An 18,814-nucleotide genomic window follows, 5' to 3' on the forward strand; every position below is an offset into this window, starting at 1 on the left:
AAATTCTTATATTTTTAGTAAAATTTTTATGACTAATCATATGTTTGGAGTTATTCTAGAATGATTATGTTTTCAGGACATGTTTAAATAAATCATGATATAATTTATAAGAAAACACAAGTGCACTTACAGAAAAGAAGCAAAAGGTTGGCGCCAAACTTCAAACTGCCAAGCCTAGCACCAGCATAGAGAAGTCTAGCGCCAGAAACGGGCGCCCAACTTCAGGCCTCCAAGCCTAGCGCCTTTGCCGACGCTCTAGATCCCAAGCCCAGCGCCCAAATGGGCACCCAACTCCTTGCCTTCCAAACCTAGCGCCTTTGTGTATGGGAGGACCCAAAATGGGTTGGCGCCCAACCATCAGGGGGTAGCACCCAGGACCACCCAACTCCAACATTCTGGGCGCCTAGCGCCCAAATTCGGAGTCCGACTTCAAAGTGAATTTCCAACTATCAGTGGCCTAAAATTCCTCAAAGCCCAGCGCCAGTGGACCAAGCCCAGCGCCAAGATCATAGTCCACTCTTAGGAAGTTCTAAATTCAACCGAAGATTTAAGATTTAAATGATTAATTAGCATTAACTTATTATATAAAGATAAGATTTGGTTGTTAGCATTTAGTTTAGATTGATTTGAATTATTATTTTGAATTTGAATAAGTTGTTATCTTATTCTTTGGAGATTAAAAAGATAGGATTAATTTTTGAATTTCAATATTTAGGAAGCTAGAATATTAATAAGTGAAAAAAGTTCATAGAGAGGAATCATCAACGGATCATCAAACAATAACTGAATCCATCCAACATCTCATTAGTCTTGGGTTACTTTCTTTTCTAGCATGAGTAACTAAATTTTCTCTTGTCAAAGGTTAGGAGCTCTATTTGATTTTATGGTTTAGTAATGTAAGTATTTTTTTATTTTGATTTATGTTTTTTTTTTTTTACTTTTTCAAGATTAGGTCTCGTTCTTCATCTTTAATAGTTAGAAGTATTAGAAAATATTCTAATTCTGTCTTGAACTCTGTTATTTTAAAAAATTTTATATTGGAATTAGCTTGAGACTCTTTCTTATAATTTTCAACTTGACTAGAAATAGTATTTTAAAAGTTGTGTGTCTTTAAATCGAAACCGTGATTAACCTATTCTCTTAATTAGTTGATCAAGAAATTGACGATTAATTAAGTTAAGAAAAATTAAATTGTCAAAGAATTGGAATTTGACTATAAATGATTTGCTGTAAAAAAAATTTTGCATAAGTCAAAATAGGAAAACATAAGCATTACTTTTTCTAAAAGTTAAACATTTCCGAATCCTTTAATATCTCACTCATTAATTACTTTTCCAAATCCATAAGCTTTCTCTCGTTTAATTTCAGCACACTTTTTCACTGTTCTTTGCTTCTACTTCAAGATTCACAATTCCCTTACCAAGATTTGATTGATTTAATTAGAAATTCAATTAGACATTGTTTGATTTAATTCGTTAATCTATGTGAAAACGATATTCACTTATTGTGATATTTCTTAGAGTGATTTGATGCACTTACCGATATACAAATGTATCAATTTTGGTTCATCAATTGCCATGAGACTATGAGAGTCTAATGAAGATTTTGAAAGTTGGTGGGATAGTTGTCTATTATAACACATTAACACTCTCCGGAGAATGCATGAAAACAAGGTTCCAGAATCTTATAGACCGGGCGGGCAGTAGACGAGTCGTGGCCGATTCTTGAGTCCAGATTTCGCCTGCTCCGTTATGGGACGGCATCACCATATGCAAGTGTATCATGTGAAAAAGTCTAGTGATGCCAAAATTTAAATGTGTGGTTTGGTTCAGTTTGTGGTAATAAAAATAAAATAAAGAAGGCAGACTGTTATTAGTAAAATTCTAAATCTTAAATTCTAAATTGTAGTCCTGTCTTTCATCATGTTAAAGTAATTAAATTTATCTTTTTTTGTTACACATTATCTGATTAGAATTCTCAACTAGAATGTTTCTACAAGTTCATTCACAATTTCATGCAGCAAAGAGTTAAAAATGTGATGCTCATACACCAAACAAATCTCCTCAAACCTTTTAGTCTCACATATACCCTTTTGTGTGAAATGTAACTCTTTCATATCATTTTCAATTAAGTTGCAAATCTTCATCTCTAATTCTGAGGAGTAGCCTTTGTTCTTCATTGCTCTATCTTCAATTTCATCAGCCAACACCTTTTTCTCTGAAGATTCCCACATTGTTGGTGACATTAAGGGGTTTGAATAATCTACAAAAATTATTATTTGTTTGAGTAACATGGAGTAATGTAAACAGCAATAAAATTTGAAGTATTGTTAAGGAAGTAAAGGGTTTTTTTTATTTCCCTTTTTTAATTTTTGAAAAATCCATAATTAATTTTTATCACAAACAATTTGACAAACTATAATTTTTTAGGTCAGAATAGCATTTTTTTTATTGAATAATGGTAAAATAAATGTTTAAAATAAGAGTTTTACTAAAATTTAAATATGATAAAAATGAGTTTTGACACGAAATACGATAATATAAGTATTCAAAATTTTTTATATTTATAAATAAATAAAACTTAAATTCGCTACAAATCTAGACAAAAATATAAAACTATTACTTAGATCTAGATCTAAATTTAAATTACCTAAACTAAATAACAAAGTTACCACTTACCACACAACATATAATAAACCCTGAATCCATACTAACACAAATCAATTACAAAAGCAGAGGAAATGTCAATCAAATCAGAACTACAAAAACAGATTTAATTTTAAACATACCTAGAAAATCAGGTCCATAGAGGTATTTATAGTCATTGATGTCTAGGATTGAAACTGGAATATAGTCACTCTCTATCTTCTTTTGTGACCATTGCTTTCTCATATTTTTCATTTGCTTTAATTCAAAGAGTTCTTCAATCTGCTTATTTTTCAATTTAGTGCTTGACCATGACCCACAATCACTCTTTCTGTAAATGCAATTAGCATCTTTGTAACTTCTTCTAACCTTTGAAGAACAACCATTTTTTACAATTCTAGGCTCATTTTTCAGCTTGCAAAATTTCCTGCTCTTCTTTTCATCATTACTATCTCCTCTTCCACTATCCCAACACAGCACAAGAACTTCGCGGCGGTTCTTGTGCCGAAATAATTCAGAAACCTCCCTGAATGACGCCGAGATTTTTGCTCGGCGATGGTTGGATTGGCTTGCATTATCAAACTCCAACATGTAATCCACAAATTCAGAATCTGGGATGGTTTTTTTAAATTCCAAGTTGGAATTACTTGGCATTGAATCTAACCCCATCAACCTTGCTATCACTCCTGGTGTAGAAGCTGCATTAGCCATTGCACTCTTATTTTTTGGATGCACTTTTTGTGTTTCATATGATTCTATGATTTGATCAGAAAAGTTTCCATTTCCATCACAAAGAAGGGTGTGTAACAAACCAGAGAAACAACAATGTTTTGCATTTGATGGTTGAGACATAATAATTAAATCTTATTGAAAGTGTAGTGGCAATGTGGAGTGTGGAGAAGACTCAATTGTCACTGAAAATGGTTGGGAAAAAAAAGTATAAATAGGAACATAGGTATGAAAAGGGTGGTTGAGTTCACATTAAATTTAAGCTTGAACTTGGTGTATGATACATAATCTATTTTAGAACTTAGAAGTGATTATTTTATTTTATTACTCTAAATTAATTGTGTTACCGAAAATGATAACGTTTCTAGATATGACATACAGTCATATATCGTGGAAGAATAAAATAGACATTGTAATGATTTATTCCTACGTATATGTATTTTACAAAGCAAGAAGAACAAGAATTGAACTTCATGTATTAAATTAAAATGTGCTACTAATTCTATGTACCAATACATGTATGTATATGAATGATGTTTAATTTCTGCTTTGGCATCTTGAGACAGTTGCCGAAGTTGCTGACTTTTCTAAACACAAAGATGAAAGCGTATGTTGTGTTCCTAAAAGAATATAAATGGTTCTATTCATCTCAAGAACTGCACCGACTTTGTTGACTCATCATGGAAATTTCTAAGCCTAACCTTGCATTATTATTATTTATTAATTAAGATGATGGGTCCTAGAAATTGGAAACTGGATAGTTGATTCATAAATCATGTATTGACTAAGAACTAATTACTTTATCAAAACATTATTCATAAATCTGCAGCAATTTTATACTTTTTTTGGAAAGAAAAATTACAATAGTTATTAGGAAAATTAAGAATTTAGTAATTCTAAGTTTAAAGTTTAAACAAAAATGAAATAGAGAAAGATTAAAGAAATGTTTGACCATTATCCTGATTCGGTTATACACGGTTCTATAATAAAAATCTTAACAATTCTAAGTTTGTTTAAAAAAATAATAATTTCCACAATCTAAAGTAAAAAAAGAAAATTCAAAGGAAAGAGACTATTATAACTTATAAGGACGACAATATGACATTACAATTTGCCTTTTCTCTTGATCATTTCAAAATCCTTGACATTTTTGTAGAAGAGACCCACTCAAATACTAAAAAGATGGTTTGTTAACAACTATTTATTCTTGTTTAGTAATAAGTCTTTGATCCAACAAGTGATATAATAATAAAGTAAAAATGAGATAGAGAAATTGTTGGTTTTACTTTCAATTTTCAACGACCATGTTTTGAATATTATATTATAATAGGATTGGGATAAGTATTTTAAAGGAGAAAAGTGATTGAAAATGGCTCCACCGGAAAATTGGTGATGATCATTGGTCAACCTATGTACCTTAACAAGTTAACATACCATACGACATGTACGGTTAGGTGAAAGAGGTTTGCGCGCACCAAAAAAGGAACAAAAGAAAACAAAAACAAAAGAAAAAAAAAACAGAGTATAATTCATAAATGGGCTTTGAGAGAGTGCTGTAGTTTTTGGACCTCGTGGTTTCTCAATTCTAGTTGGATGGTCTTGTGTTGGAGTGATGCTATACTTTTTCGGGCGCACATTTGGTGAGCCCAAACCTCTTTGGCTAACCGGTAAGCATAAAAAATCATTTGGCTCATCAGTGTTCTTCGTACTATAATCCAAAAACAAAGTTAGATCTAATAAGAATAAAAAGCCCATCCAATAATGGTGGCTTCTTCTCCATGTCCGACTTTTGAAGAGGCCAGATGTACAAAAAGATTCAACCTTATTTATTTGAATGAGTAATTACCTTCCTAAATTTCTTCTGATATCTTTATCTTATCTAAAAGATAGATCCAACAAACTCTCAAGATAAAGAGAACGATTGTCCACCAACAAAGGTGATGAAATAACTCTAAAAAGATAGTTATCTATTCTACTATAAATATATTAACACCCCTTAGATATATTCAAATCTCAATTTACTAAAAATTTTGCTTAAAACCCTTGCTAACTTAAACATAAGAGTCTCTTACAGATACCACTCCCCACTTCTTCACAAGGAACTCGGATGGTGGTACCTCGGCATTAGAATAAGTCTGACACTGCCTCATAAGGAGTCTAGACCTCACGTTCAGGCCCAAATCACCGTTTCAGATAACCTTCGGAACATTGGTGCCGTTGTTAGGGATCTGGAAGGTTACATCCGGATATGGTGGACAATCACTACGAAGACAGCCACACGGCGTTTGCGTTAGAACCAGAAAACCACCACGATGACTTAACACTAGCATTACCTCCTTCTCGAGAAAGAACAAATGCCCCATGGGGAAGGAACATCAAAAAACCCTCAACCACGACGGATCCATTCAGAGGTCCACCTACCCTAAGATGAAAATCCTCCCCATCTAACGGAAATACTGAAATTAGTTTACGGTCACTGTGGGCGACTAGAACAACTCGAACTGGAAGCTAAGCGACAACGAGAAATAGAATGGGAATTAGGAAGGGATGTACAACGACGAAAGGAGCTAGAGGAAAAGCTCTCGAGGTTGGAAGTCGACCTCCAAAGATGGAGCAATCGGGTAGAGCAGGAAGAAAGCCCTCTGAAAGGAGAAGATCCGTTTGTTGAAGAGATCATGCGGGTTAGGGTTCCTAGAAATTTAAAACCCCCGACATGGATATCTATGATGGAACAACTAATCTAAGGCACCACCTTAGCAATTTCAAGAGTTGGATGTACCTAGCTGGTGCCTCTGATGCAACTTGTTGCAACACATTCTTGGCAACTTTGACCAAAGCCGTAATGAAGTGGTTTGATAACTCACCTCCCAGATCAGTAATTTGCTTTGATGACCTGGCAAAGAAGTTCATTACCAGATTTTCAATTCTGAAAGATAAAGTAAACATGCTCCAAGCTTACTAGGGATCAAACAAGAAGTCGAAAAAACACTCCAAGACTATATGAAAAGATACAATAAAGCCTGCTTGAAAATACAAAAACTTGCCTACTGATGTAGTGATAATGGGATTAGTTAATGGCCATAAAGAAGGGCGTTCTCTTAATCCATATCTAAGCGACACCCGACTTCCTTGTACGAAGTACAAGAGCGGGCAGAGAAGTATATCAATATAGAGAAAAATTTCTGACTAAGAAAACCTCTCCCGAGGCCCAACCTGCCCTACTCACCTCAGGAAAAAGAGAAAGAAGCTAAGAAAAAGGAGGAATATAAGCCGAAAAAATCTTGAAGGTATCATAATTACAATCCACTTCAAGTCTCTCTTGTAGATGTCTACAGGGAGATATGCCATACTGAGAAGCTTTCACCTCTTCGCCCCATCAAACAAAAAAGGCAGGAAGTCTGACAGAATACTATAAGTACTACAAGCTTTACGTGTATTCTACCAACGATTGCTATGCTTTAAAGAATGTCATCGAAAAGCTGGCCAGAAAAGGTAGGCTAGATAGGTAATTGGATGAGAGGTTGGACGATCAAAGGAAAATGAAGAGAGACGAAGACGGAGGTCGGCAAGAACGTCCCCCACAAACTATTGAACGGCACATACACATGATTAACGTAGGGTTTGTGGGAGGACGAATCTCAAAATCCTCATAAAAAGGAATCTTAAAGAGGTATACCAAGTCAGAAAAGATAACCAAACTTTCAACTTACCAACCATCTCGCTCACCAAAGAAGATGCTCAAGGAGTAACACCTGGCCACGACGACCCAGTGGTAATAACAATAGTCCTCGCCAATACAAAAATTTTCACAGAACCCTAGTGGATCAAGGGAGTTCGGCGGACATACTATTTAAGCCCGCCTTTGACAAACTCAGGCTAGATGGAAAGGATCTGAAGGTGTACCCAGATAATCTCTTCGAGCTAGGGGACACGCCAATCTAACCTCTCGGATTTATCTCCCTGTACACCACCTTTGGGAAGGGCATAAGGTCAAGAACGTTAAGCGTCAATTATATTGTGGTCGATGGCATGTCGGCTTACAATGCCCTGATAGGTTAGACCACTTTAAATCAACTAGCAGCAGCCGTCTCTACACCTCACTTGTGTATGAAGTTTTCTACTGTAGAAAAAATTACCACCATAAAGGGAGATCAAAATTTGGCACGAAAGTGTTACAACGAAAGCCTCAAGCTAAAAGGCAGCCCCAGTGTAAAAGAAGTCAACACTATCGAACTCGGTAGTGTTCGAACTCAGGAAGAACAACGCCTTCAACCTGGAAGAAAGGTAGAAGTGCAAATTATAGATTATAGTGAAAAGACAACTAGTATAGGGGCCAACCTAGAAGAAGGTCTGAAAGTACAGCTCATTGACCTACTACGAAGAAATTTTGACCTCTTCGCCTGGAAATCCTTCGACATGCCTGGTATAGATCCTGACTTGATGTATCAAAAGTTCCCTGTTTACCCGGGTAATAGGCCTATTCAGCAAATACATCAAAAACTTGGGCCCGAAAGGACACAGGTTGTGGAAGAATAGAAGCAAGCGTTATTGGAAGCTTGATTCATAAGAGAGGTAAAGTATCCATTGTGGCTGGCTAACGTGGTTCTGGTAAAGAAGCATAATGAAAAGTGGAGGATGTGTGTCAACTACATTGACCTCAACAAGGCTTGCCCTAAAGATCCATATTCTCTCCCGAGCATCGATGCTCTGGTTGACTCGGTCTCAGGTTATCAGTATTTGTCTTTCATAGATGCATACTTGGGTTATAACCAAATTTCAATGTATAAGCCGGACCAAGAAAAGATCTCCTTTATCACTCCAAAGACTAACTATTGTTATGTAGTAATGCCTTTTGGATTAAAGAATGTCAGAGCCACATAACAGCGATTAATGAATAAGGTATTTTCCCCCAGCTTAGGAAAACTCATGGAAGTATATGTGGACGACATGCTTGTCAAAACTAAGGACGACTTAACCCTCTTGTCTGACCTCTCTAAGGTATTCTCCACAATAAGGAAGCATGAGATGAGATTAAACCTCTCAAAATGCACCTTCGTAGTAGAGGCCAAGAAGTTCTTAGCTTTTATGCTCACTCAAAGAGGCATAGAGGCTAACCTGGACAAGTGCGCAGCCATATTAGAGATGAAGAGCCCGACTTGTCTAAAAGAAGTCCAACAACTAAATAAAAGATTGGCAGCACTATCCAGGTTCTTGGCAGTATCAATGTTGAAATCTCTGCTATTATACTAAATACTCAAAAAGGAGAGTCAATTTAAATGGATCCAAGAATGCGAACAAGCCTTTCAATGTTTTGAAGCATTTCTGGGCCAACCCCTTATACTCACCCGACCTAGTGCAGAGGAAGAGGTAGTTCTCTATTTGGCAGTGGCAAGTCGAGCTATAGCTTCTGTCCTAATCTGAGAAGATGAGAACGGGTAACAACCTATCTACTTTGTCAGCAAAGCCTTACAAGGAGCAGAGTTGAACTATTAGAAAATAGAAAAGTTTGCGTATGCTCCTATCCTTACCTCCCAAGGGCTTAGACCTTACTTCCAAGCTTACACTATAAAGGTCCAAACTAATCAACCTATGAAGCACATTCTACAAAAGACGGACCTAGCAGGAAGGATGTTACAATAGGTTATGGAACTATCTAAGTTTGATTTACAATATGAAGATCGGGACAACAATCAAGTCATAGTGCATCACCAATTTCGTAGCTGAATACACTGAAAGTCAGGGAAGCTTGACAACTTGGAGCTTGTACGTAGATGGATCATCCAATAAAGTCGGCATGGGAGTAGGTGTCATCCTAAAAAGTGAAAAAAGAACTCGAATAGAACTCTCGCTAAGGTTTGAGTTTCCTGCTTCTAACAACCAAGCAGAATATAAAGCCTTACTTGCTGGCTTGAAGCTGACTAAAGAAATAGGGACAGAAAGGTTGATAGTGTTTAGTGACTCCCAAGTGGTAACTTCACAAGTTAACAGCACATATCAAGACAAAGATCCCAACATGAAGAAGTACCTATATAAAGCTCGGAAAGAACTGTCACAGTTCTCGGAAAGAGAGATTCAGCATATAACTCGGGAGTCAAATGCCCGAGCAGATGCCCTCTCCAAGCTAGCCAGCACCAAGCCAGAGGGCAACAATAGAAGCTTCATCCAAGAAAATCTGCACGCACCATCAGTATCAAAGAGAGATGACAACTCAGATGTAATGACCATATCCAACCAAAATTTAGGATGGATGACCCCCATAGTCAACTATCTTAAATTTTATATCCTTCTTGAAGATAAAAAAGAGGCTCGAAGACTCGTAAGGGAAGCACAAAATTACACATTGGTCCACAATATTTTATACAAAAGAGGGATATCAACACCCCTCTTAAAGTGCTTCCCGACCTCCAATACGAAGGAAGTCCTAGAGGAAGTACACAATAACATATGTGGAAACCATTTAGGAGCCCAGTTACTAGCCAAGAAGGTGATCCGAGCTAGCTGCTTTTGGCCGACCTAGCAAAGAGAAGTGGCCGAGTTTGTCAAAAGGTGCCCGCCTTGCCAGAAGCATGCCAACTTTCACGTTGCACCTCCCGAAGAGCTTATCAGTGTCACCTCACCATGGCCATTTACAAAATGGGGTCTCGATCTCCTCGGACCATTCCTATAGTAAAATACCTCATAGTAGGGATTGATTATTTTACTAAGTAGATTAAGGCAGAACCATTAGTAACCATCACGGCCTAGCAAAGTCGGAAGTTTCTCTACAAGAACATTGTCACAAGTTTTAGAGTTTCCCATTCCATCATCACTAACAATGAAACTCAATTTACCAACTCGACCTTTAGAAACTTTGTGGTCGGTCTCAAGATGAAGCACCAATTCAAATCGGTAAAGTACCCTCAGGCTAATGGTCAAGCTGAAGCTGCAAAAAAAAGTCATATTGGCCGAGTTGAAGCATCGACTACAAGACAAAAAGGGAGCATGGGCAAACGAGCTTCCTCAAGTCTCATGGGCATATCGGACAACTCCTAATTCCACAACAGAAGAGTCACCTTTCCAGCTTACTTATGGAGTGGAAGACATGATTTCTATAGAGATTGCTGAAGAATCTCCATGGGTTATCTTCTACAATGACGGGGTCAATACCCAAGTACAAAAGGAAGAGCTCAACCTCCTTCCTGAAGTCCAAGAATAAGCTCAAATCAAAGAGGAAGCACTAAAGGAAAGGATGGCTCTAAGATGCAATCAGAAGGTAATCAAAACACGATTTGTAACTAAACGACTGTTTAGGCTAAGATCTAACTCAACAAGAAGAAATTAATTAAATCCTATAATCATTATCAAAATGAAGAAATGTTTTTTGATAAAAAAGTAAAGTTGTCTAAAAATTACAACTAAAAAAGTGTTCAAAGCTATAAGCTATTACAAATAAATATTGTTCATAAAAGACCCACACATCGGGCCATTCAAACTGCTACAGGTGAAGGAAATTACAAAGAAGTGAGCTGCTCTTCTGTGACAGCATCCTCGGCTCGAATGGAAGGGGTCGGGTCATAATCAGAAATCGGCACAACTGGAATAGGACCAGTCGGAGAAGGAGGGAGCTCGCCACTAACGATCTCATTCTTAGAGGGAACCTAGGAATTCTGGGAAGTCTAACCAACTTCCGGCCCCTAAAGTTTCGGGTCAGGAAAAGGAACCTCCTTCTCATCCTCAGGGGCAGGGACGATCTTCCAATCTACCACAATATTGTCCTAGCTGATCAGGGAAAGGTCGCCTTGGGAGCAATAACTTGGAACTGGGCCTTTAAATTTACAAACATTTCATCCATTCCCTTAGACACAGATTGCACAAGTTCTGCATATTTGTCCTGAGCCTTAGTCAACTCATCCATGAGGTCGAGCCTCTCCCCGAAGACACGGTGTATCTCTCCTTTTCCTTCTTCCTCAAACCCTCCGACATAGCCAAGGCCACCTCTGCCTATTTTGTCTTGGCCTGAGCTTTTTCCAAGTCGGATAGCAATGCATCCTTTACCTCCTCAAGCTCCTTTTTCGTCACCTTCAGAGAAGCCACCAATGAACTGTCAGTGGCGCTAAGAGGAGTCTTCTACAATTCCCTGGCCAAAGCTGTACATACACCGGCCGTCTGAATTCCACCTTGTACCAGGAGCTGATGATAGATTTTGATGGACACGTCATCCATACTAATGTGGCTATGAGAAAAAGTATGCTTCTCACTCCAAGCAAGACCCTCAAAGCCCTTGTTGTATATGCTTTCAAACTCAGTAATCTTTCGTTTTTTAGGATTTGGCTTGGATGAAGGAGGACGGGCTGCGGTACTGTCCGAGGTGGAAAAGAGAGGAATTGGCCGAGATGGGGGATGGGTATAACCTTTTGAGAGGCTGACGTACCCAAGTCTGACTTTGAGGGTTAAGGCTGGGCACCAGTGTCACCGGCCTCCTTTAATTGTATACCCCGAGCCATGACGTTCTTTCTGGTGGCCTGAAGTGTCTTCATGGCAGCTGACTTAGGAGCCATTCTTACTGTAACATGAAAATAAAGGCACATTAGTCGTCAACTGGTGTGCGAAATTGTGATCACTACTTTTCACAACTCAAATAATCCCTAGTAATGGCCCCAAAAACTTGGTGCTCAATACCATGGCATAAACACAACTTTGCACAACTAACCAGCAAGTTCACAGGGTCGTCCAAGTAATAAACCTTACGCGAGTAAGGGTCGATCCCACGGAGATTGTTGGTATGAAGCAAGCTATGGTCACCTTGTAAATCTTAGTCAGGCAGACTCAAATGGGTATAGTGGTATACGAATAAAGTATAAAGATAAGGATAGAGGTACTTATGTAATTCATTGGTAGGAACTTCAGATAAGCGTATGAAGATGCCTTCCCTTCCGTCTCTTTGCTTTCCTACTGTCTTCATCCAATCCTTCTTACTCCTTTCCATGGCAAGCTTATGCAAGGGTTTCACCGTTGTCAGTGGCTACCTCCCATCCTCTCAGTGGAAATGTTCAACGCACCCTGTCACGGCACGGCTATCCATCTGTCGGTTCTCAATCAGGCCGGAATAGAATCCAGTGATTCTTTTGCGTCTGTCACTAACGCTCCGCCTTCAGGAGTTTGAAGCACGTCACAGTCATTCAATCATTGAATCCTACTCAGAATACCACAGACAAGGTTAGACCTTCTGGATTCTCTTGAATGCCGCCATCAGTTCTTGCCTATACCACGAAGACTCTGATCTCACGGAATGGCTGGCTCGTTTGTCAGGCGAGCACTCGGTTGTCAGGCGATCAACCATGCATCGTGTATCAGGAATCCAAGAGATATTCACCCAATCTAAGGTAGAACGGAGGTGGTTGTCAGTCACACGTTTATAGGTGAGAATGATGATGAGTGTCACGGATCATCACATTCATCAAGTTGAAGAACAAGTGATATCTTGGACAAAGAACAAGCGGAATTGAATAGAAGAACAATAGTAATTGCATTAATACTCGAGGTACAGCAGAGCTCCACACCTTAATCTATGGTGTGTAGAAACTCCACCGTTAAAAATACATAAGAACAAGGTCTAGGCATGGCCGAATGGCCAGCCTCCCCAAAGAGGGTTCAATCATCAAAGCATGATCAAAAGATATCAAATACAATAGTAAAAGGTCCTACTTATAGAAAACTAGTAGCCTAAGGTTTACAGAGATGAATAAATGACATAAAAATCCACTTCCGGGCCCACTTGGTGTGTGCTTGGGCTGAGCAATGAAGCAATTTCGTGTAGAGACTCTTCTTGGAGTTAAACGCCAGCTTTTATGCCAGTTTGGGCGTTTAACTCCCATTTAGGTGCCAGTTCCGGCGTTTAACGCTGGAATTCCTGAGGGTGACTTTGAACGCCGGTTTGGGCCATCAAATCTTGGGCAAAGTATGGACTATCATATATTGCTGGAAAGCCCAGGATGTCTACTTTCCAACGCCGTTGAGAGCGCGCCAATTGGGCTTCTGTAGCTCCAGAAAATCCACTTCGAGTGCAGGGAGGTTAGAATCCAACAGCATCTGCAGTCCTTTTCAGTCTCTGAATCAGATTTTTGCTCAGGTCCCTCAATTTCAGCCAGAAAATACCTGAAATCACAGAAAAACACACAAACTCATAGTAAAGTCCAGAAAAGTGAATTTTAACTAAAAACTAATAAAAATATACTAAAAACTAACTAGATCATACTAAAAACATACTAAAAACTATGCCAAAAAGCGTACAAATTATCCGCTCATCACAACACCAAACTTAAATTGTTGCTTGTCCCCAAGCAACTGAAAATCAAAATAGAATAAAAAGAAGAGAATATGCAATGAATTCCAAAAATATCTATGAAGATCAGTATTAATTAGATGAGCGGGGCTTTTAGCTTTTTGCCTCTGAACAGTTTTGGCATCTCACTCTATCCTTTGAAACTCAGAATGATTGGCTTCTTTAGGAACTCAGAATCCAGATAGTGTTATTGATTCTCCTAGCTAAGTATGATGATTCTTGAACACAGCTACTTTATGAGTCTTGGCCGTGGCCCAAAGCACTATGTCTTCCAGTATTACCACCGGATACATACATGCCACAGACACATAATTGGGTGAACCTTTTCAGATTGTGACTCAGCTTTGCTAGAGTCCCCAATTAGAGGTGTCCAGGGTTCTTAAGCACACTCTTTTTTGCCTTGGATCACAACTTTATTTCTTTCTTTTTCTTTCTTTTTCTCTTTCTTTTTCGTTTTTTTTCGCCTTTTTTTTTGTATTCACTGCTTTTTCTTGCTTCAAGAATCATTTTTATGATTTTTCAGATCCTCAGTAACATGTCTCCTTTTTCATCATTCTTTCAAGAGCCAACATTCATGAATCACAAATTCAAAAGACATATGCACTGTTTAAGCATACATTCAGAAAACAAAAATATTGCCACCACATCAAAATAATCAAACTGTTATAAAATTCAAAATTCATGCAATTCTTTTCTTTTTTCAATTTAAGAACATTTTTCATTTAAGAAAGGTGATGGATTCATAGGACATTCATAACTTTAAGGCATAGACACGAAGACACTAATGATCATAAGACACAAACATGGACAAACATAAGCATTAATTTTCGAAAAACAGGAAAATAAAGAACAAGGAGATTAAAGAACGGGTCCACCTCAGTGATGGCGGCTTGTTCTTCTTCTTGAAGATCCTATGGAGTGCTTGAGCTCCTCAATATCTCTTCCTTGTCTTTGTTGCTCCTCTCTCATGATTCTTTGATCTTCTCTAATTTTATGGAGAATGATGGAGTGTTCTTGATGCTCCACCCTTAGTTGTCCCATGTTGGAACTCAATTCTCCTAGGGAGGTGTTTAGTTGCTCCCAATAGTTTTGTGGAGGAAAGTGCATCCCTTGAGGCATCTCAGGGATCTCATGATGAGAGGGGTCTCTTGTGTGCTCCATCCTTTTCTTAGTGATGGGCTTATCCTCATCAATGGGAATGTCTCCCTCTGTGTCAACTCCAACTGAATAACAGAGGTGACAAATGAGATGAGGAAATGCTAACCTTGCTAAGGTAGAGGACTTGTCCGCCACCTTATAGAGTTCTTGGGCTATAACCTCATGAACTTCCACTTCTTCTTCAATCATGATGCTATGAATCATGATGGCCCGGTCTAGAGTAACTTCGGACCGGTTGCTAGTGGGAATGATTGAGCGTTGGATAAACTCCAACCATCCTCTAGCCGCGGGTTTGAGGTCATGCCTTCTCAATTGAACCGGCTTTCCTCTTGAATCTCTCTTCCATTGGGCGCCCTCTTCACATATGACTGTGAGGACTTGGTCCAACCTTTGATCAAAGTTGACCCTTCTAGTGTAAGGATGTTCATCTCCTTGCATCATGGGCAAATTGAAAGCCAACCTTACACTTTCCGGACTAAAATCCAAGTATTTCCCCCGAACCATAGTAAGATAATTCTTTGGATCCGGGTTCACACTTTGATCATGGTTCTTGGTGATCCATGCATTGGCATAGAACTCTTGAACCATTAAGATTCCGATTTGTTGAATGGGGTTGGTAAGAACTTCCCAACCTCTTCTTCGGATCTCATGTCAGATCTCCGGATATTCACCCTTTTTGAGTGAAAAAGGGACCTCAGGGATCACCTTCTTCAAGGCCACAACTTCATAGAAGTGGTCTTGATGCACCCTTGAGATGAATCTTTCCATCTCCCATGACTCGGAGGTGGAAGCTTTTGCCTTCCCTTTCCTCTTTCTAGAGGTTCTTCCGGCCTTGGATGCCATAAATGGTTATGGAAAAACGAAAAAGCAACGCTTTTACCACACCAAACTTAAAAGGTTTGCTCGTCCTCGAGCAAAAGAAGAAAGAAGAGAGTAGAAGAAGAAGAAATGAGGAAGAAGGGAATGGCTTTTGTGTTCGGCCAAAGAGGGTGGGTTTGGGAGGGAAAGTGGTTTGAATTTGAATGGTGAGGTAGGTGGGGTTTTATGAAGGATGGATGTGAGTGGTGAAGAGGAAGATGAGATTTGATAGGTGAAGGGTTTTTGGGAAAGAGGTGTTGAGGTGAATGAGAGAGAGAGAGAGTGGTGGGGTTGGTGGGGATCCTGTGGGGTCCACAGATCCTGTGGTGTCAAGGAAAAGTCATCCCTGCACCAAATGGCATGCAAAATCTCGTTTTGAGCCAATTCTGGCGTTAAACGCCGGGCTGGTGCCCATTTCTGGCGTTTAACGCCAGGTTCTTGCCCTTTTCTGGCGTTTAACGCCAGTCTGGTGCCCCTTTCTGGCGTTAAACGCCCAGAATGGTGCCAGACTGGGCGTTAAACGCCCACCTGCTAGCCTTACTGGCGTTTAAACGCCAGTAAGTTCTTCCTCCAGGGTGTGCTGTTTTTCTTCCTGTTTTTCATTTTGTTTTTGCTTTTTCAATTGATTTTGTGACTTCTCATGATCATCAACCTACAAAAAATATAAAATAACAAAAGAAAATAGATAAAATATAACATTGGGTTGCCTCCCAACAAGCGCTTCTTTAATGTCAGTAGCTTGACAGATGGCTCTCATGGAGCCTCACATTTTCTCAGAGCAATGTTGGAACCTCCCAACACCAAACTTAGAGTTTGAATGTAGGGGTTCAACACCAAACTTAGAGTTTGGTTGTGGCCTCCCAACACCAAACTTAGAGTTTGACTGTGGGGGCTCTGTTTGACTCTGATTTGAGAGAAGCTCTTCATGCTTCCTCTCCATGGTGACAGAAGAATATCCTTGAGCCTTAAACACAAAGGGTTCTTCATTCACTTGAATGATCAGTTCGCCTCTATCAACATCAATCACAACCTTTGCTGTGGCTAGGAAGGGTCTGTCAAGGATGATGGTTTAATCCATGCACTTCCCAGTCTCTAGGACTATGAAATCAGCAGGGATGTAATGGTCTTCAATCTTCACCAAAACATCCTCTACAAGTCCATGAGCTTATTTTCTTGAGTTGTCTGCCATCTCTAATGAGATTCTTGCAGCTTGCACCTCAAAGATCCCTAGCTTCTCCATTACAGAGAGAGGCATGAGGTTTACACTTGACCCTAAGTCACACAGAGTCTTCTTGAAGGTCATGGTGCCTATGGTACAAGGTATTGAAAACTTCCCAGGATCTTGTCTCTTTTGAGGTAATTTCTGCCTAGACAAGTCATCCAGTTCTTTGGTGAGCAAAGGAGGTTCATTCTCCCAAGTCTCATTTCCAAATAACTTGTCATTTAGCTTCATGATTGCTCCAAGGTATTTAGCAACTTGCTCTTCAGTGACATACTCATCCTCTTCAGAGGAAGAATACTCATCAGAGCTCATGAAAGGCAGAAGTAAGTCCAATGGAATCTCTATGGTCTCATTTTGAGCCTCAGATTCCCATGGTTCCTCATTGGGGAACTCAATGGGGGGTCAGTGCACGCTCACTGAGGTCTTCCTCAGTGGCGTTCACTTCCTCTCCTTCCTCTCCAAGTTCGGCCATGTTGATGGCCTTGCACTCTCCTTTTGGATTTTCTTCTGTATTGCTTGGAAGAGTACTAGGAGGGAGTTCAGTAATTTTCTTGCTTAGCTGTCCCACTTGTGCCTCCAAATTCCTTATGGAGGACCTTGTTTCAGTCATGAAACTTTGAGTGGTTTTGATTAGATCAGAGACCATAGTTGCTAAGTCAGAGGGGTTCTGCTTAGAATTCTCTGTCTGTTGCTGAGAAGATGATGGAAAAGGCTTGCCATTGCTAAACCTGTTTCTTCCACCATTATTGTTGTTGAAACCTTGTTGAGGTCTCTGTTGATCCTTCCATGAGAGATTTGGGTGATTTCTCCATGAAGAATTATAGGTGTTTCCATAGGGTTCTCCTAGGTAATTCACCTCTTCCATTGAAGGGTTCTCAGGATCATAGGCTTCTTCTTCAGATGAAGCATCCTTAGTACTGCTTGGTGCATTTTGCATTCCAGACAGACTTTGAGAGATCAAATTGACCTGTTGAGTCAATATCTTGTTCTGAGCCAGAATGGCATTCAGAGCATCAATCTCAAGAACTCCTTTCTTCTGATTAGTCCCATTGTTCACAGGATTCCTTTCAGAAGTGTACATGAATTGGTTATTTGCAACCATTTCAATCAGCTCTTGAGCTTCTGTAGGCGTCTTCTTCAAATGAAGAGATCCTCCAGCAGAGCTATCCAAAGACATCTTGGACAGTTCAGAGAGACCATCATAGAAAATACCTATGATGCTCCATTCAGAAAGCATGTCAGAAGGACATTTTCTGATCAATTGTTTGTATCTTTCCCAAGCTTCATAGAGGGATTCCCCATCCTTCTGTCTGAAGGTTTGGACTTCCACTCTAATCTTACTCAATTTTTGAGGTGGAAAGAACTTTGCCAAGAAGGCATTGACTAGCTTTTCCCATGATTCCAGGCTTTCTTTAGGTTGTGAGTCCAACCATGTCCTAGCTTTGTCTCTTACAGCAAAAGGGAATAGCATAAGTCTGTAGACCTCAGGGTCAACCCCATTAGTCTTGACAGTGTCACAGATTTGCAAGAATTCAGCTAAAAACTGATGAGGATCTTCCAATGGAAGTCCATGAAACTTGCAATTCTGTTGCATTAGAGAAACTAATTGAGGCTTAAGCTCAAAGTTGTTTGCTCCAATTGCAGGGATAGAGATGCTTCTCCCATAGAAGTCGGGAGTAGGTGCAGTAAAGTCACCCAGCACCTTCCTTGCATTGTTGGCATTGTTGTTATTTTCGGCTGCCATGTGTTCTTCTTCTTTGAAGATTTCTGTTAGGTCCTCTACAGAGAGTTGTGCCTTAGCTTCTCTTAGCTTTCGCTTCAAGGTCCTTTCAGGTTCAGGGTCAGCTTCAACAAGAATGCCTTTGTCTTTGCTCCTGCTCA

General features: G+C 39.4%; 1 protein-coding gene and 1 non-coding gene across 2 annotated transcripts; one reads left to right on the forward strand and one right to left on the reverse strand.

Annotated features, from left to right (window-relative positions):
• Window positions 1-1,934: 1,934 nt before the first annotated feature.
• On the reverse strand, window positions 1,935-3,585 carry LOC130972936 (uncharacterized). Its single transcript, XM_057897282.1, has 2 exons — window positions 2,789-3,585; window positions 1,935-2,262 (listed from the first exon to the last, which is right to left on the reverse strand). The coding sequence occupies exons 1-2, from the start codon at window positions 3,495-3,497 to the stop codon at window positions 1,982-1,984; spliced, it is 990 nt and encodes a 329-aa protein (XP_057753265.1). The 5' UTR covers window positions 3,498-3,585; the 3' UTR covers window positions 1,935-1,981.
• Window positions 3,586-18,165: 14,580 nt separating this feature from the next.
• On the forward strand, window positions 18,166-18,272 carry LOC130977717 (small nucleolar RNA R71). Its single transcript, XR_009085397.1, has one exon. It is a non-coding gene; the product is annotated as a small nucleolar RNA R71 (small nucleolar RNA).
• Window positions 18,273-18,814: the final 542 nt, after the last annotated feature.

The sequence above is a fragment of the Arachis stenosperma genome, chromosome 4, assembly GCF_014773155.1.
Source record: "Arachis stenosperma cultivar V10309 chromosome 4, arast.V10309.gnm1.PFL2, whole genome shotgun sequence".
NCBI classification, from domain to species: domain Eukaryota; kingdom Viridiplantae; phylum Streptophyta; class Magnoliopsida; order Fabales; family Fabaceae; genus Arachis; species Arachis stenosperma.